Genomic DNA, 23,503 nt, shown 5'->3' with positions numbered 1-23,503 from the left:
ATGTCTTTGGTAATCTACTCAAGCCTCCTTTGCCAAGTTGGAAAGGAAGTTCATGAGGAACTGAGAACCCATAATACCCGGTGCTGCCAAGAGGGGAATCAATACACCTCTGAAACCCCTAATGCTAGGTAGACCATTCCATCCAATTCATTTTTTCCTTCCACCAAATATTTTTAAGCACTTGCTAGTTTCCATGCACAATAGTGAGGGATAAAAAAAAAAAAAGGACATAAAATGTGAAGTTTGCTCTTAATTGTTTACAGTAGCGTAGGGAAGCCAGGCATAAACACAAATAAGTATAATCACATGTGGTTAGTACTACATTAGAATATAAAGTATACCATCAGTACAAAGATGTCAAGAGTGCTGGCTAGGGGGTCAAAGAATATAGCACAGAATACATAATCTTCCGGATAACCTCATCCATAAGAGGTGATGTTTAACTGTAACTTACAGGATGAGTAAGAGTTCATTAGGTAATGAAGAGAAAGATTTACAGGCAGAGGGAACTGCATGAATAAAAAGCCATGGAAGCATAAACAATATCATGGAGTCAGAGAAATTGAGAAATCAACTAATTCAATATGGCAGAGAATGGGAGTGGAGAGAATGGGTAAGGCGGGTGAGCAGGAAGGGTCTGATGACAAAGGGAAGAAGCTTGCTCTGAATGCTGTAGCATTTTGTTTAGAAAGATGTTTACGAAAAGAGGCCCGGCAGCTGTGTGAGAGGGTGGGGACATTAGCGTAGAGAGATCTAGAGAAAACTCAGGCCCACTGCACTGACACAGTTCTCAGCATACTTAAGATTACCTAATCTCGTAGAAACTATCACCAGAAGAACCATCCCTGTTTTCCAAGTAATCTGAATTCAACAATGAACCGATCTTTGCCTAAGAATGCTTGAGAAATCAGAACCATTCAAGCTGGCAAGTGTTAAAACACTGGAAAGCAAACATGGCAATAGCTCTTTCCCATTTGACCATAATCAACATAAATGCGGAGAGAAAATAAACTTGACAGCCAAGGGAGCAAAACACACAGTGGGCTTCTTTGCTTTCTCCCCAGGACACTGTCAACGTACACAGCATTTAGAATAGCTGATTTGATGGTTACAGAAATCTACCTGCTTCTTCCTCTCGCCCCCACCCCTTCTCTCCGAAAGCAATTAGAGAAGAGAGCTTCATTCACACTGAATCTAAAAATAGATGGCAGAGTTCACAGACTGACAGCTGCATTCTCATACAGTAACCAGGAAAGGAAAGGGATGGCTAATTTAACTTAACAACTTCCAAAACAAACAGGGCAGAAGTAGTCCAGGATAAAGAGAAAACACAAAGGTCAGCTCTTCAAAGAGCTGGAAGAGGAATGGGGTCACTTGGTGGCAGTTTATTAGTCCTCCCCAAATCCTGATGAAATCAGCTAAGTATTTTGCCCAGATCTGCCTAGAGTCCTTCAGACAAGAGCTCTGCCAGACAAAGCTGCTACAGGAATCCAAGCAAGATCAGGCAGAAGGGCCAAGACTTGCCCTCTTAACTTCTCCATGCATCACCTGGATACCCACAAGCTGAGTAAGTCACTACGTTTTCTGGATAAGATAAATGAACACATTCCCCACTCCTACCACCACATCTAAATCATACTGCCTAGCCTGGGGCAGAGAAAAAAAAAAGTTATCCAAGAAATTAACAAGGATCGCTAAAAGGGAAAAACCAGGTGTCTAAAAGGAGTGACCGTTTCTTTTCCTCTTCTGGGTCCTAAAATGTTTTAGTTTCTCTCCTCATTCTGGCCTCCCCAGGGAGGGGATTATGGTTGCGCTTCAAAGAAACAAGGGAATGCCTGTGGGCGGGAAGCAGATTCTCTGCAGCACCGGCTCTCAGGGGGGCTCCCAGCCAGCTAAATGTCGGAGCACTGTACCCCAGCATTCCCCTGCCGCACTGCCTCCATTGCCCTGGTGACTAAGCTGTTTCAACAGCTGTGTTATTGCTGGATTCAGGCCAGTGTTCTTCACACAGAGGATTTGTGTGGGGAATTCAGGATTTGGGGCTCTATTTGCAGATGAGGGCCTACCCTTGATCAATCAGCAAGGGCCTTCCCCAGACTCAGGCTCCAAACAGCAATGAGACGATATTGGGCTGCCTGCCACCCAGCCTTCCAGAAGATGGACAGACTCCTTACAGCACAAAGGGGGGGGGGGGGGGGGGGGGGGGGGGGCGGAGAAGGTGATGTGTCCATGACAGGGAGAGAGAAAGAGAAAGAAGGAAGCAAAATCAAAACCACCCTTGGTTGAGCCCCAGAAGACCTCCACTGCCCCTCCCTCAATATAAGACACCTGCAGGAACATGCTCCTTTTTCTTCTCTTTCCCTCCTGCCATCTCCCTCAGTCTCTCCTTTGAAATAACTTCTCTTGCCCTTCAGGTGTTGTTGGCACCCCCTTTGCCTCTACAACACAAAGTCTGGGCAGCCCGTGGCCTCCCTGCCTCTCATCACATCACTTACACTCATTTATGTTCCTATCACCTCTGAGGCAAGCCGGGCCTGCTGACTTGTTCCCTCACTACCCCAGCCTCTAGGTTCTTTGCTCAGCAGGCAGGCACTCCTTTACTAACTGCTGAACAAACCACCAAAGTCCTTTGCACAGAGGGGTGACCCTTATTTCCTGTGTGTGTGGGGGGGGGGCAACAATTTTCATTTCTAGTCCATTCCAGGATGCACCTAAGAGCTCTATATTAACCTGCTCTCTCTCCTAAGTTCTCATCAAGAGGAACTAGGCTATATTTTCTGATATTGAAGAGACCATGGAAATGGGAGTTTTTGCATAAAGAAGGTATTGTATTCTTTTTTAATTTTTTAATGTTTATTTATTTTTGAGAGAGAGAGAGAGGGACAGAGACAGAGACACAGCATGAGAGGCAGAGGGGCAGAGAGAGAAGGAGACACAGAATCCGAAGCAAGCTCCAGGCTCTGAGCTGTCAGCACAGAGCCCGACATGGGGTCCGAACTCACAGAGTACAAGATCATGACCTCAGCTGAAGTCAGAGGCTTAACTGACTGAGCCACCCAGGTGCCCCAAGAAGGTATCGTATTTTCAAAAGAAATAAAACAACGATTTTTAAAATTTCCAACTTTTGAGTGCCTACTCCATGCAGACATATTCAGATGTGTAAACATTTTCAGACACATACATGCCAGCCTGACACAGATGATTGATTATCTGCTGTCTCAACACGAGGAAAATGAGGCCTGTGATCATACTGCTAGAACGGGAGAGAGGCAAACTACGAACTCAAGTGTGCCTGACACCACAGCTCAAGTTGTTTGCCATTATGTCACAGATCAGTTGAGTTAGGAGCCCTGTTTCTTGGTCTAGGTAAAGCCAATTAATAGCTGTACCATTTGAGTATTTTATGCATCGTATTCTTTCATTAATTACTGAAGTTGGATCAAACTAAGGTCCATCTAGTTCTAACATTTCACGAATGTAGAAATCTAACACACCACCAGCTGCTGAGCTGCATTCTGCACTTGCGGCATTGTGGCAAAAACAAAGAACAATAAAACAATCCCTGCCCTCAGGCCACTTGTAAAGGCGTTAGAGTGACAAGGGATAAAAACTCCAGTCTGACGAATGTAAGAGTTAAACAGTAGCAAATACAAAAATCCCAGAGTACACAGCAGTACTTGAGAAACAACCATCCTAACTATAAAAGGACAATAGTACATTTCAACAGTGTTTGTCTCCCCTCACCCCAAAATATCTTTTTGCTGCCAGCAGGACTAGCCAGCTAGCAGAAGGGATTCCGTCTGTTTCACGGGAAAGCTTTGTTTCTGACAAGTTTCGTAAAGGAAAAAGTAGGCTAGAACAAGCTTTTTATTTCCAACCCACCTTTTCTTCGTTCCCATGAATGAGGAGGGGATACAAATGAAGGCAGGCAGCCAGGGAGAAAAATAATATGGCTGGTGGTTCCTGACCTCTTGGATTCCTGCCGTCAGAGAAGCCCGAGAGGCAACATTTAATTGTGGAAAAACCAGCCTTGCTCTTCTCTTATCTTTTTCCTCTGTGACTTAAACCCACAATTACTGGCAACCCCTAGATTCCGAGTCACTCAGCTGGTGGTGGCAGCGATGGCTGTGTCTGTAGCTGAAAAGCAAAAGGGGAGTCAGATTTTACCTGCCTCCGAAGGCAGCCAGCCTCGAGCGAGCAGCCCTAACCCAGCTTTACGACTTCTCCCATTAAAAAGTTCACAGATGCCCTCCCGTCGGGAATACCACCGTGTGAGAAGTCCAAATGGAAAAAAAAAAAAAAAAAGAAAGAAATGCGATTTCCAGCTGCTGCATAATACAAAGAACAAGCTACGAATCTCAAATCCTGAATTCCACATTTTATTTCAGCACTGGATACGTGATTTTAAATTCCTTTTCTTAAGGATCAAACTCCAAATTTCTTTGCCTGGCCATCAATGCAACTCACTAACTGCCCCCTCAGTCTTTTAGGAGCTTATCTTTTCTCTCCAATATGAATTCTTCTCCAGGCTAACAAATGGGCTCTCTGTCCTTCACATACATGTTCTTTCACAGCATTTCATGGTGGGAAAATAGGGATCTTGGCCCTGACTTCCTCACCTATTAACGAGGTGACCCTGGAGAAGTCACTGCCATAGTTTTAGTCTGCAGAGCTTTGAGAGGTTGTGTCCCATACACTTCTACTCTTATCTTAAATTATTATCCTATTCCAAAACATTTTAATTTATATGTTAACACACGTTTACAGTCAAATGTAATTAAACCATGCCTTGTGGGCATATTCTCCTAAGGATGCTGAAAAGTTCCCACATCTTCTATTTTAGGGTGTTCTCCGATTTCTTAAGTACTGATCAACATGTAATTTGAAACTCATGGGGTCCACCAATATCATGAAGTTGGAGCTCTTACCTAAAGATTCATGGATAACCTCTGGGGGTTCAGTTGAAACATGAATACAAGATGTCTCAATGGGACTTATGCACATTTTTCTCTGAAGGTCAAGGTCCTTGATCCAAAGTTAAGAACCACTGTCCTGAAGTAATGAAAGACCTATTGCCAGCAACCACCCAGGTCCTTGTATTGCACACTCAGCCCTGCTATCTTCCTTTCTGGACTTCTTCGTTCTCTCCAGAACTCACACTCCTTTCTGCTTGAGTCCAAGAATAATAAGAACTCAACTTTACTGAGCATTGACCATGTACCAAGCACTTACTATGTAAAAGCTGCATAAGTATTATGCTAGTTTCATCCTTAAAACAATCTTATAAGGGTGGCACTACAATTACACACCTCTATTTTATAGATGAAGAAAATGAAGTACAAGGAAGTTCATTAACTTATCAAAGGTATCACAAAACTTATAAGTGTCAGGTCAAGAACTTAGCCCAAACACTCTGGTTTCCTAGAACAAAATTCAGCTACTCTTGGACTGTTTCTTTGCCATCATATATTAGTCACAAATTTCAACATCTCCTTCAAGATTCTACCCTTCAGGACTTGGTTAAAAAATTACCTTCTCAGTTAAGTTAATCATTTCCCCTTCTTTGTTTATGGAATACTCTAGGCACTTAGCACTGAACACATTGGTGTAATTTTTAATTTCTTTCTCTCTGCACTAGACTGAGCTCCTAATTAGTTATTTTGAGTACATCTTGAGTATTTACACAGCCTGGGGCTATGCTAAGTATGGAGACAAAAAGATGAACAAGATACAGTCCCTGCCTTCAAAATTCAGTCTTGCAGGATAGAGAGAAGTAACAAAGAAGGGCCATGAGGTTTTTTAAAACTGTAGTATAAAGGATAAGGACTTATCTTTGTATCTTAAATCCTAAGTCCAAAAAATGCCAGCACGTAGTAGAAGCCCAATAAATGACCACTCAATGAATGAAGGAAGTTGGGAAGAGGGACTCAGAAGCCGGACTGTTGAATTAAAAGATCGACCTTCCTTTTATGAAAACTCTTTGAGGTTATTTATACACTGACTCACCTAAAAACTGCTTCCTGTGTTGGTGTCTATGATACATTTTTTAATGTCAGACTAAAAATACACTTCCAGTACACCAACCCTGTCTGCCTACCCAAGGACTAGAAATGAACACAAGGTAAACACATAACAAAATAAAATACTAGAAAACTCACTCATGTCAACACTAAGCTCACCCACTAGCAAAGGGGCATCTTCAAAAATGGTTCATACTTGAGGGTCTGTGAAGTCACCTATTTATAATGCTGAAGGGATACTCATAAGATTTTTATAAAGCAAAAGAATCTTAAGTGAGTCATGGACTAGCAGCAAAAGAGAGCTGGAGTGATAGGACCTCAGGAGTCATCTGGTATAATTTCCTGTTCAGAACAGGGAGATGCTCCATAGCACTACAGACGGACTGGGGGTGGGGTCAAGGCACTGGACTCCAGAGATCATTTTTGCTCATAACCCCTCTATTTCTCAGCTGTAAGACTCTGAATATGTCAATTTCCTCACTCTGCCAGAGAGACCTGTTGATATGATCAGATGAAATAAAAGTAAAGTTGTCTTGATCAGAGAGGATTCGGTTGCAGGTAGCAGGATTTCACCCACACTAGGTAGGAAGAAATCAGCTGGAAGGAGCCTGGGTGGCTCAGTCAGTTAAGCACCCGACTTTGGCTCAGGTCATGATCTCACAGTTTGTGGGTTCGAGCACCGCATTGGGCTCAGTGCTGACAGCTCAGAGTGTGGAGCCTGCTTTGGATTCTGTGTTTCCCTCTCTCTCTGCCCCTCCCCAGCTCTCTCTCTCTCTCAAAAATAAATAAACATTAAAAAATTAAAAAAAAAAAAAAAAAAAAGAAAAGAAATCAGCTGGATGGAGACAAGGGTATCTCAAGAAATTTGAGGGCAGAAAGTACTACCAAACCTGAGGGACTAGAACCAGGAAGAAAGTCATCTTTTGTAGTCGATTGTAATTATACCCCATAGACCTTCACCTCCACTTGTCTCTTTGCACCTGGTTTTCCCACTCTGTGGCTTCTTCATACATGTGGTGAATGATGGTTGCCCAGGGAGCCCTCAGGGCTTCTCATTTAGATGCCAGTAAAGGTCGGCCTAGAAATACTGAATCCCAATGTTGCACAAGAGAGAATCTGATTGCTCTCCTTAGGTCGAGGGCCCATCCTAATCCAATCAGCTGCGGCTGGGGGGCTGGTCGTGCGGCCAGCAGCCCACTTAGCTGGTGTGGTGGAAGCCCGCACTCTGAGGGACAGGAAATATGGTAGTTCTGCAAGAAAATGGTATGAAGCCAAAGCGAATGGCTGGCCACAAAGACAACCATCAGCACCACCCTGTGCAAAGTATCACTGTGGTCACCATTACGATTCTCTCTACTCCAATAAGCTTTTGCTTGATTACTACCAGTGTTAAGCTGCTCCATACTTCAAGAGACAACTTCAACTGTGTGGCAGCAACTTTTTTTTTAAGATGCTGGATTTAAATATTTTGAATATTTAAAAATTTAAGTTTAAATATTTAAATTAAAATAAATATAAAATTTCAATATTTTAAATCCTCCCCCAAACCTTACCTGTAAAGAAGATATAACCTTCTTTGTTAGGTTAGGTCTGAACTTCCCTTATGGCCATAATATGAATAACAGGTAAGGCAGGAAAGACAGATTCCTTGAACAATTATTTTAGGAAATAACCTCGACCAGAAAAATTTAAAAACCAGAACCTCCTCTTGCTCTAAAGAATTACTACTACCTCTCCAACTAACACTATTAGTACTAATTTACTAAAGCAAAAGAGGAACTGGAACCATATCTAGCCTCAGTGTGGAGACAATAGGTAGATATTAAGGGAATTTTTTTTTTTTTCAAATGTAGAGTCCCTGGCACTTTTGCAAGTAGAATTCTGCTTTGTTGAACAGAGGATTTTCCTTCCCCCAACTAACTTATTTTTGTTTTGAAAAGCATAATCCAGAAAATCGTTTCTCTTTATATTTTCTTAAGTCAACCAAAATTGAAGTATGATTCTGGGGAAAACAACCTCACATTAGCTATGTGATGACTGACTGGCATTTAAATACTGACAAGAATACCCAAAGTCAGAAGAGGAGGTTAAAAAAAAAAAAAGAAAAAAAAACCCAAACACCTTATATATAGTGGGGGTGCCATCAAGGAATCTGTTGCTGCTAGCTGCTTTGCTATTCACATTCTTCATTGATGTCACCAGGATTTATTTTAGTAACCAGGATATACTTGTTATGGATGCAAAGAGAATCTCCTCGTTTATATTCTAAACTCAGAGCAGGAAATCAGACACGTGGGTGATCTGCAGCTGTGGTACTATAAACAGATTCTAGACTGCACTACATTCGCTGAACTACAGATTGGGAGATCTAAGAGAGAAAAATAGAAAATGCACCATCTTAGAAAGACCAGTGCAACTTCTGTCCAAGAATATTTGGGTGCTGTTTGGTAGAAGGCTCACTGACCTGTATAAGTTGTGTACTTGTTGCTGTGTACCATCCACCTACCTACATGGTTGATGTACAACTAGGAGATCCTGCTTTGTATTCAGCCAGCTATGCTACAGTGGGCAAGTATCTCAGGGTGTAAGGTTTCTTCATCCAGTAAATTAAAAGATTAGTCCTTTAACATTTTTGGGACAAGTACCCAACTTGAAAACTTGACAAAAGCCACAAACCCTCTTAGTCTAAAAATAGATACAATAAATATGACTGGAATTTTACACAGAATACCAGGGGGCTTCCCTGGCCCTTGAAGTCCACCCATAAGGCTTCTTGGTTGAAGATTATTAGACTAGCAGCATTTTACGTTCCTTGCAGTGCTCAAAGTCTGCAATCACACAGCTGAGGTTTAATAACAATTACTATAAATTATTCAAACCATAGATGAGTATGTTTTGTTATGACTAGAAACTAACCTGATACAATCTACTTTCCAATGTTAAAGTGACCCGCAAGCCAATGGATAACCGGAAGGAAATAGGAGGGACTGGATATACCAAACTATAAACATTAATTTAAAAATCATGGGAAGGTTTTAGAGGAGCCCAATTCTGTTTCTAGGCTGTATTTCTTCTCTTGGATATACATAACACAAAACCTTTGAGCCAGATAATGGAGATCCAGAGAGTTTATAGTGATGCTATCCAAGTAATGAGCTTACCAATAATCACACCCAAATAAAACAAAGTCACAGGTTCCCATGTTCCTGCCAATATAAACCTGTTCACAATGGTTAATTCCAAAGTTGTGGCTGAAGAGAGTCCCTCAAAGGGAAAGATAATCCATAAATGAAAGCAAACAAACACGATGTTCCTAATCTCTACTGTTCTGGTTAATCAACAAAATATATTCTTCTCCCGTGATTTTAGTTTCTTTCTATCCTAAGTCAGTAGGTAAGGCTGATTCATACTAGAAAATTCTAGGTTCTTGCCTTGGTTTTAAGGGGGCACAGAACTCCACATGAAGAAAGCCAACTGGTCACAGAAGCTCATCTCAAATATTGACAACCTCCCTATCTTTTACCCACCTCCTCAAGCCCCACCACATTTAAGTCTCCTGGATCTTTTTGATGTATTTTGAGCTTTTTCAGTTTATCTTTTTTGGGGAGGAGAGGGCAGAGGGAAAATCTGAAGTCATTTTTGTTCACACTGACTCTGAGTAAGGTAGGTAAAGAAATATAAAAGGTAACTGAAAAAATATTGATGACACCAGCCTGTAATAAAAATTATCCAATCAGAAATGTTTCTTAGAAACAGAGACTGTCACATGGTCATGACTTAAATACGGTCTCTTTTTGAAAGTAATGGGAGGGTAGAATTACATTTCTTCTCAGTAGTTGCTTCAACATATTTTGTTAAAAAAGACTATCTGATAAAGCACAGAACTCCAGCCGCATGAATACCATTTTACCAATGGTCTGGTTCCATCCATCATTAGCAGTTGTAGTTCTATGGCATATGGAATCCTCTCCCCCATTAAGCTCTCTTTGTGGAATCTTCCCAAAAGGCATCTGGAAACCTAGACTTAAGAACCAAGATTCTTGCTAATGGCTAAGAATGAGTTCACAGACTTTCTTCCTCCTATAAATTCACCCCTAATCATTCTGGATAACATGACTGTTTTTTACAGTCAACAGATTGTTCTTTTATTCTAATTGTCTTTGTGTGTGGTGTCTAACATTCCATAACAGGTGTACAAATGGAAGAGCACGGTCACTTTGTAAAAAGTGAAGCAGAACTCTCAGCTATTGAACTTGAAAACTGGGTAATATTATCATTCTAATTATTTTTTTTGACTAGAAATATGTTTTATAGAAATGTTTTCAGTTTGAGAGAAGAAAAATCACTTGTCAGTTACAGAAATAATTCCATCATTTCGTGCAGTCATTTACAGTAATGAAACAAGCAAATAAAACTTAACACTCGATCGCAGTGGCTCAAGGCAAGACAATGACTTCATTACCGAAGAACAGAATAGATGTGCTGGCTTTTCTTAACACACAGCATTTACCATTATTTCTTCAGTGTAAGGAATTTTCAAACCCCTTAACATTCTAGATTTAGTACTCGACACAGATCAATCTATCTTAAGGCTCTCTGCCAATGAATCTCGGTGCTTCTACTTCAACAGCCTGTGGATTTGAAAGCGTGGTAGATGCATGTCAAAAAAAAAAAAGTTTCTTTGATCTCTGCACCCAGGTTCCTCAAAAGAAGCCCCATGGAGAGTCTGAGGTTATGCTAAGTATGTGACTTGCAGTTGTAATCAGTAGAGTGAAATTCCTTTTAACAAGTGGGCACCATCTTAGCCAATCCAAACCTGTCTTTCACAAATGCATACAGAAATCGAGTGACTGATAATACACTTTAAAAAGAATGAGATACACCCACTTTAGAGGGTATTTTCAAATAACAGAATTTGGTGTCACAGACAATCTAAGCCCATCACACAGATAAGCATTCATTTTTTGCAGTGATTAACCATATATCCAGATACCAGATGTTTCACCTGACTTTTCTCTGACACCCTTTTGTATACTCATACTCTCTCCATTTCCTCTATGTGGTAGAAACTGAAGTCCTGTGTCCCTTACAACTCTACAGAAGCACCATGTTTGTGACCTGACAAAGAGGTTAATTCCAAGGCTTTGAAAGGTTCAGAAAAAGTTAGCAACAACTCAATCACAGATTTTTGACAGATAGGTCTGCTAGGAATTTGTCATTGGTATTTCACTGAAAGGTCAATTATTCCTGTTTCCAAGCATCTATAGGTCTCTAGATTCCCTTGAATGGGACTCCCCTCCCCAGCTCTTATAGCGTATTGGGTTTTTTTTTAAAATTTTTTTTCTTTAATCTTTATTTTTGAGACAGAGGGAGACAGAGTGAGAGCGGGGAAGGGACAGAGAGAGAGGGAGACACAGAATCCAAAGCAGGCTCCAGGTTCCGAGCTGACAGCATAGAGCCTGATGCGGAGCTTGAACTCACAAACCATGAGATCAGGACCTGAGCCAAAGTCCCACTGAGCCACCCAGGCGCCCCCAGCCTGTTGTTTTAAAACTATCACCACTTCAAAGCTGAACCGCCTACTGCTTTCCATACTTATCACTGAAGGACAATTGTAGGTTGTAAAATGTTTATGTTTAAAAGGTGAAAAATAGGGGTTCTGTTTAAAGTTGCTTTTTCAAACACGGATTACCTTTTTTACATAAGGTACATAGACTATCTTCTTCGTCAATAATCAAATATAATATACATTCTCTAACCACTTTTGTCACTATAAATTTCCCTAGAATGTCATCACTCCCCCCCCAAGGCATCAATCTGATGAAATCTTAGAACTGATTACATAATGACAAGCTTTTAAAGAGTAAGTCAATATTTTCCAGATTCTGAGGGTTTGTCAAGATCTCAAATTCTAGCTAAAACCAGTATCACCTTAAATGGAAAAGTCTGAAAAGAATATACATTTAATATCAAATGACTAAAAGTCATTTAAAATATATAATTCTTAGGGCATCTGGGTGGCTCAGTTGGTTGAATGACTGACTCTTGATTTCAGCTCAGGTCATGATACCACAGTCACGGTCATGGGATAGAACCCCTCATTGGGCTCCATGCTGAGTGTGGAGCCTGTTTAAGATATTCATATTCTCTCTTTCTCTCCCCACACCCCCCACACTCTCTCTTCCCCACTGGTGCTCTCCCTTTCAAATTAAAATACAATACATAATTCTTAGATTATTTTATCTGCTCAAAGACTCTTCAAAGGTATGTTTATTAGATAGAGAAAAATTTTACATATCAAACAGGTAAAATCTCTTATTTGAAATCTGGAACTCATTTCATCGACTGCCTAAGAAAGTTTAAAGAAAAAAATAGAATTGGTCCTGACTTCTCCTTACATTTGAGGTAATATTGTTACAGCTGAATCTCTGATAAGCAGGAAGCCATTCACATATAATAGGATCCTATTTACCACACCTCTGATCCCTTCTTTCTTGTCCTACTGCTTCTGCCAGAAAGGCATCCAAACTAACGATAAAATATAAAAAGTAGACAGCAGTCTCATGTGTTAACACAGGATCAGAGGAAAACATAGACCTCCAGCGTCTTATAAATATTATTACAATTAAAAATCTCTCTATAAGCAGACAAGTAATCACTATTTAATTGATGCCTTCCTCAGTGTCCGTAAACAAAGGTATAGAGAATAAATGTAGGGAAAAAATATTCCCACAAACCTAACATGTAACCTTCTCATATTAAAGTTAACAGCTCTCACCTATAGCTACTGCCCCAAAAAAGTATTTTATTGACCTGGTTTTCTTGATGGCTCTACGGTGTCAGTTACTTTATACATTCATTGAAGGAGCTGTTAGTTGCTGATCTTAATTTTTTAGTCTGCCCCCATCAGGTATGGGCCCTCATGTTACAAGAAATTTAACAATTTTTTAAAGAATCTTTAGTACAATCTTTTTTCTAGATGAAGATAAAATATATTTTGGAGGCAGAATACATACTTGAGAGAGAAAAAAAACAGAAGACGTTGAAATTCATTTACATATAGAAATGTTTAAAGCCTCACCACTGAAGGCATTTTTAATATTTAGGATTAGTATTTGCTGGGAAGTAATTCATTTGTGAAGTTGTTAACATATATATAATAGGTTCTGATCACCAAATAGGGTGTGTGTGTGTGTGTGTTTGTGTGTGTGTGCACGCGCGTGTGTATTGGCAGTGGGTACTCCCATATCCAACAATTCTCTGACACCAGCAGAGTGTCCTACAACACAACTCAATTCTGACACTATCTAACTGGAGATGGCACCTAATCCCAAAGGGTAAGGGCTCAGTTCCACAGGGAACCTTCCGCTTTACATGCCAATCTCAGGCCCAGGGTGCTACCTGTACTTCTGACCAACTGGCTATAAAATTAGAGGTTCCCACAAAACCCTACTTGGGTTTAATCTGCTAGAGCAGTTCAAAGAATTCAGAAAACCCATTAACTCACTAGATTACCAATTTATTACAAAGGATATGAATCAACAGCCAGATCAGAGTTACATGGGGCAAGGTCCCTAGTGAAATTCCTTCTTGGGGGCGCCTGGGTGTCTCAGTGGGTTGAGTGTCCTACTTTGGTTCAGGTCATGATCTCATGGTTCATGAGTTCAAGTCCCGGCGCAGAGCTTGCTTCAGATTCTCTGTCTCTGTCTCTCTCTGCTCCTCCCAATCGCTCTCAAAAATAAACGAACATTTAAAAGAAAGAAAAGAAGGAAGGAAGGAAGGAAGGAAGGAAGGAAGGAAGGAAAGAAGGAAGGAAAGAAGGAAGGAAGGAAGGAATTCCTTGTTTCCTCATAAAGCTTGTGGCCCAGCAGGGTAGCATAGGAGGTGTTCTGGTTTCCCAACCTGGGAGCTCTCTGAAATCCCTTCCTTTGGGGTTTTTATGGAGGTCTCATTACATAGGCATGACTCATTAAATCTTTGGCTATAGGTGACTGAGTCGACCTTCAGCTCCTCTCCCCTCCCTGAAAATCAAGAGTTTTCATGCTTGGTTCCCCTGGCAACCAGCCCCCACCCTTAGTGCTTTCCAAAAGTCACCCCAGTATATAAGCCCAGTTGTGGTGGAAAGGGGCTTGTTATGAACAAGATACCCATTTCACCTTTATGGATTGATGCACCAAATATCATAACAAAAGATGCTCCCATTGTTCTTATCGCTCAGGAAATTCCAAGGGTTGTGGGAACTGTAAGCCAGGAACTGGATAAAGACCAAATATATATGAGAAGTATATTTTGGTGATCTGAATGACCAAATACACATTTCTTACAAATCACAGTGTCACAACATTGCATATTCCTCTCATTGTAGCACATATCTTTCTTTTTGGTAAGTCAAATGTTTCCCAAACACTGTCTTTCCCAACTCCTTAAAAGAACATGTTCTTGTTCAGTCTCGTATCTTTAGTACTTAGTGTTTAACATACGGTTGGGACATAATGAAGTCTGAATGAGTGAATGAATAAATGTGTTACACAAACAATGAAGAAGACAAATAGGCAAGAGAATGTGAACATGTGAAATACAAAATACACCACGGAATGCTTCAGGCTGTGCAAATCTGGACCTTCATATCAGACATTCCTTCTAGCTTGAATGTTCTTTTATTTGTCCCCACCCTCACCCCCAACTCCTCATCTGGGTTTTCACTCTTTGACACTCACTTTAAATATCTATTTGCTCACTTCTACACACACACACGCATGTACATACACACATGTACGTGTGTGCCAAGGCAGTCTTCCCTTTCCACGTTCTAAAGACTTTTCTTTGTATTTCCACAGCCTCCTGTGCACACCGTGGTTGCAGCCCCTAGCACATCATACTAGAATGATTGTTTATTTGCTCATCATTGCCACTTGACTATAAACCCCTTAAAGGACAGTGTCTTCATCTGTATCCGTATCCATATGTCTAGCCATCAGCACAATGCCTAGTGGTAGTAGGCACTCCACAACAGTTTGAAATAATGGGTATGAGACTGAATGAATGGAAGAGGCTCTCTATTCTGGAAAGTCATCTTAGCATATCTTTTTGTTCCCAATAAGAGGCCAATCAAGCACATGTATTGGTAACTCCTGTAGAAAATGAAATTAATGATTAAATATTGAGATTATTGCCTATACAGGAAAATAAGAATTGGAAACAGTGATGCTTTAATCCATGGACATGCCTCAGGCAGAGAGGACTCCAACACACCTTTTCCTCTTTCCATCTCACCCTGGATCCTGTGTCAGTAAGAAATGTTTTCTTCCTAGGGGCACCTGGGTGGCTCAGTTGCTTAAGCACCCGACTTCGGCTCAGGTCATGATCTCAAGGTTTGTGAGTTTAAGCCCCAGCATCAGATCCTCTGTCCCCTCCCTCTCTGCATCTCCCTCGCTTGCACGCTCTCTCTCTCTCCCAAAAATAAATAAAACATTAAAAAAAAGTGTTTTCTTCCTTCTCAACTTAAGTTTCCCTATACTGTTTTCAGATGCCACACATAGATCTGTCTTCCAGAAATCATCCAGTAATCTCCTGCTCATGCAATGTGTATATGTCTCATGTCCTCAGAATCTTGAACCACAGCTGAGTAAGCTAAACACACACACACACGCACACAACAAACAAACAAAAAAAAACAAACAAACAAAACCCTAGTTTTATGGGAAAATGGGTGCTCATGGGTTGGCATTCCCATTTTGACAGGGATCTTGACTAATATGATGGCTTTTCTCAACATGGGACCTTTAAGAAATCCTCAAATCTCTCTGCTGGGATGAGTTCCTTCTTAACACTAGAAAGGTGAGAAAGCTTGGCGTTTAGGGCAAGACTTTGAAGCCAGGCTGCATGGGTTTGAATCCTAGCCCTTCTACTCTCTCACCTGACCTTAAGCAACCTCACTGATGCCCAAGGTTTCTATCTGTAAAATGAAATAATAAGACTTATCTCACAAAGTTGCTAGGAATATGAAACGGATTAGTAAAAGTAGGATATTCAGAAAAGTGCCTAGCAAGTAGTCAGTAATTTTCTGCTATTAATATTTTCATTTTCTGTTATTAGAACTGGCTCTGAAAGAACCTGAAGGGAAAAATGTCCAAAGTAGTAAAGGGATAAGAGAGAACACTTACTGATTTGGTTGTTCAGCTTGAATGCAATGTCCAGCTGCAGGATAAACAGCATGAATTGGAACCAAGGACTCATCTCCATGGAGGGAAGGGGAATGTGGACAGAAAACACAATGTCATTGGCTTCAATTTCCCTTGGAATTGCTTCCTCGATGTCTCGGATCTTGTCGCATTGGTTGGATCCCCAAGGCATTAACCATTTTGTCTTGTGATGGTTTTTACGGACATCCACACATTTCACTGACATGTAGGACACTGCCGTCGTGGGCCCTGGAGCTGAAAAGAAAATGTTTTCTGATTTAGAAAAATCATCCACTGAAGTGCTCATTTTTTGGCTAACATTTGTCCCCAATTTTTATATCGCCTTCTATAATTGGGATCAGTAATATCTAGGGATCCCCCAAATCCAGGTGAGGATCCTTCAGTGACCTCCACAGGTGTCATAAAGTATCTCTAAGAGCCTTCCCATTATGTCTTCAATCACCATCACTTTTATTGAAAGAATATATTTGTAACCACTTTGGTTCCGTTACTTCCTTACTCCAAACAAATGTCACAAAAATCAACTGTGCTTCAGTTTCCACAGGCCTCAGGGCTTGGAGGGTTCTGGGACTTCACAGAGCACAGTGTCTGAAGTCAGAAGTCCTGCGTCTGAAGCCTGGTTGAACAACTTACTGTCAGTTCATCTTGGGTAAATTGGTTAAATCTAGTGGTTTCAGGACACTCATCTGAGAAACAAGATGGTTAGTTTCTAAGATTGACCAAGACAGTAGGTTTCTAAGATTCTCCTTAGTTCTAACCCTGCTTTTGATCGAGAGAAAGAACTAGGTTGACCTCAGGCCCTCACTTAGTATGGTACCTATCAGAGGTAGAAACTGAAACACTGACTGCTACTTCAGAGATATAGAAAAGCCATGCTTTTGATCTGTGCATTTCAATAGACATCATCACACCTGAACTACGTAACATTAAAAAAAAACCAAAACACTGTTTTGTGATTGTAAAACAGTTAGGTGATTATAAAAGAAAATCTGTAAAATACAGAAATCTTAAAGTTCAAAACAACATTCACCCAAAATCCCACTAGAGGGAAGTAACACTGTTGGAAAAATATCAAAATACTGTCTTTTCTATGAGTGTGTAATTAGATAAAAAATTATAAACGAATTATAGGACTTTAAAATACATACATATTAACATATATTTCTATAAAACAGGATCACAACATACATAGGTTTGTAGCTTTTTCTTTTCATTCACTTAAAGAAGCAGAGTAGTTCAGTGGTGAGTACCACCAGCTCCAGGCCAACCTGCCTGGTGCCCCATCCTGATTCCCTAATTCCTACCTGTGTCACCACTCATTCACACTAAGAAATTTTTGGGTGAATTACTAAAGCTCTCTATGTGTATTTTTTCATCTCTTAAATGGCAATAACAATAGTATGTACTTCTGGGGCACTTGGGTGGCTCAGTTGGTTGGGCGTCCGACTTCAGCTCAGGTCACCATCTCGCAGTCTGTGAGTTCAAGCCCTGAGTCAGGCTCTGTGCTGACGGCTCAGAGCCCGGAGCCTGTTTCGGATTCTGTGTCTCCCTCTCTCTCTGCCCCTTCCCCGCTCATGCGCTCTCTCTCTCTCTCTCTCTCTCTCTCTCTCTGTCAAAAATAAATAAACATTAAAAAAAATGTTTTTAAAAACAATAATATGTACTTCTGTGAGTCACTGTATATATTAAAGGAGTTAACATGAAAAGTATGTACTGTGAACAGTGTTTGAGCACATGAAAAGTACAAAAATTAGCTATTACATTTTTATATGATTAAAAATTTTCAACCAGTGTTTGCAAAATAATCAGTCACATGATAACACCAAATTTAATTTCTCAAAATCCCCCTCGCTTATAAAGGTTGTCTGTAAATAATTATTTGCCTAATATTTTTTGCTAGTAACTTACCTTAACTTTCCCATCTGCTGTCTAAATTTGTTTATGGCATACTTAAATCTAGAGAAGTTCCAGATTTTATGTAGAATGTCTGTTTTGCTTTTTCTCATGATTTTGTGCTTAGACTTTCTTTATATCCAAATTCAATGAACAGCCACATTTATTAATTTCTAGTTATTTTTTTTACAATTTCTTTTTTTCTTAAATATTTAAATAGTTGGTCCATATGAAATTTGTTTTGATGTAAAAGATGAAGTGAGGTTCTAAGTTTTATTTTTTTCTAAATATTTAAATTATTCTTTACTGAACAGACTCTCCTTTCTTGTTGGTTTAGGATACCGCCTTTATCTCATGTAAACCAAACAGAGGTTTTTGGGAAATCTGCTCTATTTCATGTATTGGACTGTCACATCATGGCTCAATACAACATTGTTTTGAATCCAATAAAATGATGGTTTGTATCAGTATCTGGTAGGGTAAATCCCCTCCACAAATCCATTCAAGTTTATCCTTTTTATCCTTTCGCTGGGATTTGACTGAAATTGCATTAAATCTACAAATGAATGTGGACAGAATTGGCATCCTTTTTCAACATTTAGTTTTCCTATCCAAGAACAATGATTGCTTCTCCATTAACTAGAGTTCATGTTTATATTTCTTTGAAAATTTTCACAGTTTTCATCATGTGGGTCCTGGTATTACAATATATTTTTAAAATGTATTTATAAAACTTATCTCTGGAAATGAGCAGGGAAAGGAAAACATTATAAATTATGCAAGTTTAAATGTCTAATTCTGTGCATATTATAATTGGCATACTGTACTTTCAGACCTTTTAGGAGCAGAAATCATTTCTTTTGTAATAGAGATCAGATAACACCTAGAGAAATATGTAAAGCAAGAGGAAAGTCACTTAGGAGGCAAAAGAGTACATTATTAATATTTGCCCTGCTTCTAATGCTCAAATACATATTTTTCTATCCCTAAATATCTGTCCTAATGGTAAATTTTGAGTAGTAAAATGTTATGTTTGCAGAGAGTTGGGGCAATGTCCACTAAAACTTACCCAGAAACACAGCACAACTGAACTCTAGCTGAAAGTCTTTCAGTATACCACAGAAGCACCACAAATCCATGCAAGGGAAGGTTTTCTTTAAAACCCAAAGCTGTGGGGCACCTGGGTGGCTCAATTGGTTAAGCGTCCGACTTCAGCTCAGGTCACGATCTCGCGGTCCGTGAGTTCGAGCCCCAAGTCGGGCTCTGGGCTGATGGCTCAGAGCCTGGAGCCTGCTTCTGATTCTGTGTCTCCCTCTCTCTCTGCCCCTCCCCTGTTCATGCTCTGTCTCTCTCTGTCTCAAAAAATAAAAATGTTTAAAAAAAAATTAAAAAAAAATAAAAAATAAAACCCAAAGCTGTATCACGAAGACATTTTACATGTAATCCACCTAAAGTCAGACTTCTAGCTTATTAGAAATATGAATCAATCAAACTTTGGTTATGCTGACTCAGCCAAATAGCCCTCTGACATTAGAAAAACTAAATGGCACATTTAACTGAATGCTTAATGTGGCTGGAGAAATAAACATAGAGACAAAAGTCATGAATTCTATTTTTGGCTAACATACTCAAACTGACTATTTGCTGCAGAAAATAGTTACTACATTTTAAAACTTCGATTCTTCTAAAATGAACCTAACCTTTTTTAATTTCTTCCCTCCCCCCCCCCGACTTTGAAAAACAAGTCTCTCCCTCCTTAGACCAAAATGAAAAATAACTAGCTGAGTTCCTCAGCTAAGCTCCAAAACCACATTCCAAACTTAATAACAGAGAAGCTGAACACTTTACGGGCACAAAGGCTGCATTTTTAATGGACACAGTGAACGCCTGCCTTTGTAGCGGCCTGAATTATTTTCATTCTTTCATTAGTCTAGTGTATCTTGCATAAAGAAAAAAAATCCCAGGAATACTAATATTTTCATAAATCTCATGGCAATGAACTTGGAGAAGCCTCAAGTGCATCTCAAGTTATACTATGGGAATCACAAATATTTTTCTACACATGAATAAATAAATAAATTGTGAGACTAGTCTCTAGTCTCAAAAACCTTTTACATGCCTTAAATACCTAAAGATAATTCAACATCTTCAATTTTTCCAATAGTGCTCAAAACACAAAATATTTGTATTGTTTGAGAAAGTAAAAAAGACATTCTGATATTCAAACATGGACAGTTCATGTTCTCGCAATAATATATTTACAACTTAGGACAATCTCCTACAACAGTTAAAAGTGAATTCCCAGGTATTTCTTTAGGTAGAAAGCCTATCAGAGAACTAAAAACAAAGATAATACCTAATAGAAAGTGTTTTCACTAGCTACAGACAAAATTGTGACTACATGCATCGTAAAACAGTGTCTAAAATTTAAAAAAAGTTTACTTTCTGTCTTTAAATAAAAAAAAAAAGAAGTATGAAGGATATTACTGTAAGAGAAAAGAATAAAATGGAAGATGTTGAAATTATCTGCAACCTTTGAAGAAGCCACAATCAACTAACAGGTATATGTAACGAAGGCCCTACTTAGTCACTAGCGTGGTTTAAGGATTAATAGAGTTTGTATATTTAAGAAGGGGCTGGATGGATTCAGGTCAACAAACTGAGTCATGTTTGCTCAGGTGAAAGCTAAAAATAACCACTCCTCAGTATTCCTAGGATAGTAATGCAATATCACCCAGCTGCCTCAGCACACATTATAAATGTCCCCTCTACCCATCCATAGCATTTACTTGCGGAGAAAAAAAATGGGCCAAAAGCTACTTTAACATCAGGGCAATTTAGTAGTCAGAGCAATCTGGCCAAAAGTGAATTTGCCCAGGCACTGTGGATTGGTTAACTCGTGGTAGCTTAAGACCGCATTTAGATCATGCAAAGAAGTCATAAAACCACAAGTTATTCATTGAAAACTCTGACCTGTTTTGAGTTCAGCTCCGTTTACTATGTCAAACATGGGCCATTTTTTCTTTCCTTATCTGGACTTCAACAGCCAGTATTTTTGGCCTCCTCCACCTCTCTGCTACAGTACAGGAATTGTGAAATGTGATACTATATGACATTTAATTTTAAAGGGATATGAAATCAATAAGACTTCTAACTCGAGGTGGTGAAAAACTGCACAAACTCATCTTGAAGCTTCTTTGAAAATTCAGTGGCTCTTCAATTAACATAAATTACAAAGGTTCATACTACATTCACCAAATATGTCTTAAGTACCTACTTTGCACTAGGTACTCTTCGATGCTACAGTGAACCCAATAGACATCAGCTTTCCAGCCATGTGAAATGTACAAATGATGGGGTTATCGGACAATAAATAATTCACAGTAAAAAGTAATTATAATTTCGGATGCTACATTTATCCTGACATTACCTGAGAAAGGGCAACAGAAAGATACTTGGGAGGTAAGAGAAATGAATTCGCTAGAATGAGGTAAAAATTCCAGTCATCATTACAACATAACCTTGAGTAAAAATGTAAGTGAACAATGACTAAACCTGTACTCCTTTTGGAACAATATTCATTGACTCCAGCCAGCTTCCTGTTATAGCATCTCAAATGGCTGTCCAGTTTACAAATTACCATCTAGCCAACCACTACCGCTATCATGCTCAAAGTTGAGTCAACATCAAATCATTAGCCCCTACTCCCTCCAGAACCTGTCATTAAAGAGTTGGACAGAGATACAAGACTTAGTTGGCTCCTAGAAAAGTTAAAATAAAATTAAAACAACATGCTAACATGACACATGGTCTCCGTTTAAGCCAGCACAGACTATTTCTTTCTTTGCTTTATTACAAGTAAAGAAGGTTCCTTTAGCAATTATCTAGGAATATCATTATTATGCGGGCATTGTGCTAACTAAAGATAGAGTCAAATGACAGTCCCAGACCCCGAGTTGCTCACAGTTGAGTGTGGGAGGCTGAGAAACTGGCAGAGAAGTACATCCTGATTGAAACTTGCTCGGACGGAGGTTTGCGCAGGATGCACCAGCAGTAAAGAGGGGTGGGGCTGGCGGTACTACTTCAGGAGGCCTGGACTTAGCCTTGAAAGAGAGCACGTGTCAGTTGGCCAGAGGGAAAAGGGGGACAGCCGAGTGGGGAAGACACTGGAGAAGAGCTTGTGCCAGATCACAGGATATCTAGCATATGACAGTAAGTTCTGCAGATGTCTGAGTTTGAGTCTTAAAATTTATAAAGAGATCATTTGATAGTTGAAAATGTAGTATCAGCCTAACTTTGTGTGCTTCCTCTAATTAGCGGCATCCTTCTACTAGGGTGCTTCGGCTTCTGCTCCCTACCAGCTCTGCTCCACTCTACAGAGCGATGTAAGGAAGAATAAAGAAAGATCCACAAATAGCAGAGAGTTTGTATTTAGGGGGCTCTTTCCTTCTGAGACACCATCTCTGTCCTGTAGGTAGCCACGAGGCTAGCCATGAACTCTCCTGGAAAGAAAAGGAGGAGGGTGGTGGGGAGGGAATGGAGAAGGTCTGCCTTCTATCCTGGCAACTGGGCCTTCAAGGAGCTCCTTTGAAGTCTAGATCACCTAAACCAGAGGAAGAATATATTCCTGCAACAAAGGTGATATTTAAAGATTAATCTGCTTTGGGCTATAAGGGGAAGCAATGTGCAGAACAGACCAGTTAAAAGGGTAAGTCATGGGGCACCTGGGTGGCACAGTCGGTTAAGCATCTGACTCTTGATCTCAATTCAGGTCATGCTCTCACAGTTCACGAGTTTGAGCCCTGCATTGGGCTCCGGGCTGATGGTACAGAGCCTTCTTGGGATTCTGTCTCTCCTTCTCTCTGCCCCTTCCCCGCTTGTTCTCTCTCAGGCTCTCTCTCAAAATAAGTAAATAAACTTAAAAAAAAAGAAAGAAAGAAAGAAAGAAAGAAAACTGCATGTAAAAACAAGGTAAGTTATGTTTATGAACATTAATAATCAGAACTCCTCAGTTTGAAAAAGTAATGATTTTAGGTAAAAATGGTCAAATGTATTTAAGAAATATTTCAGAGAATTTTACTTTCACCATAGCAATTAGCTGACAGAAATGAAAACAAAACTATACACCCTGATTTAAACAATGTAGACATAATTGCTAACAGATACCTTCTTCTACTGACTCAAGGAGGTTGCTCTAACTCTTGAAATCTAGTGACAGTTAAAAATCTGCTGTCATGATCTTCACACCCATAAAAATACAAATGCTTGGTTTATTTATCTGTGTTTTATAATGTCATGTATTTATTTTCTACCTCATTCCTAAAAGATTTTGGATATTAGAAAATAGAAAGTAGATATTAGACTTAATTTAAAAAATCTTTTTAAATG

The 23,503-nt window shown here is 39.7% G+C and overlaps 1 protein-coding gene across 3 annotated transcripts in view; it reads right to left on the bottom strand.

Moving 5' to 3' along the window:
- WLS (Wnt ligand secretion mediator) overlaps positions 1–23,503 on the bottom strand; it is a 108,098-nt gene that overhangs the window by 49,509 nt on the left and 35,086 nt on the right. For all 3 annotated transcript variants that reach the window (XM_049617031.1, XM_049617030.1, XM_049617029.1), the window contains exon 2: positions 16,184–16,456. In XM_049617031.1, coding sequence (XP_049472988.1) covers positions 16,184–16,456 — 273 coding nt within the window. The remainder of the gene's footprint in view (positions 1–16,183; positions 16,457–23,503) is intronic.

Source organism: Panthera uncia (genome assembly GCF_023721935.1).
Source record: "Panthera uncia isolate 11264 chromosome C1 unlocalized genomic scaffold, Puncia_PCG_1.0 HiC_scaffold_4, whole genome shotgun sequence".
Classification (NCBI taxonomy): domain Eukaryota; kingdom Metazoa; phylum Chordata; class Mammalia; order Carnivora; family Felidae; genus Panthera; species Panthera uncia.
Note: the sequence above shows the minus strand (reverse complement) of the source record. Positions and strands in the feature narration are given on the sequence as shown.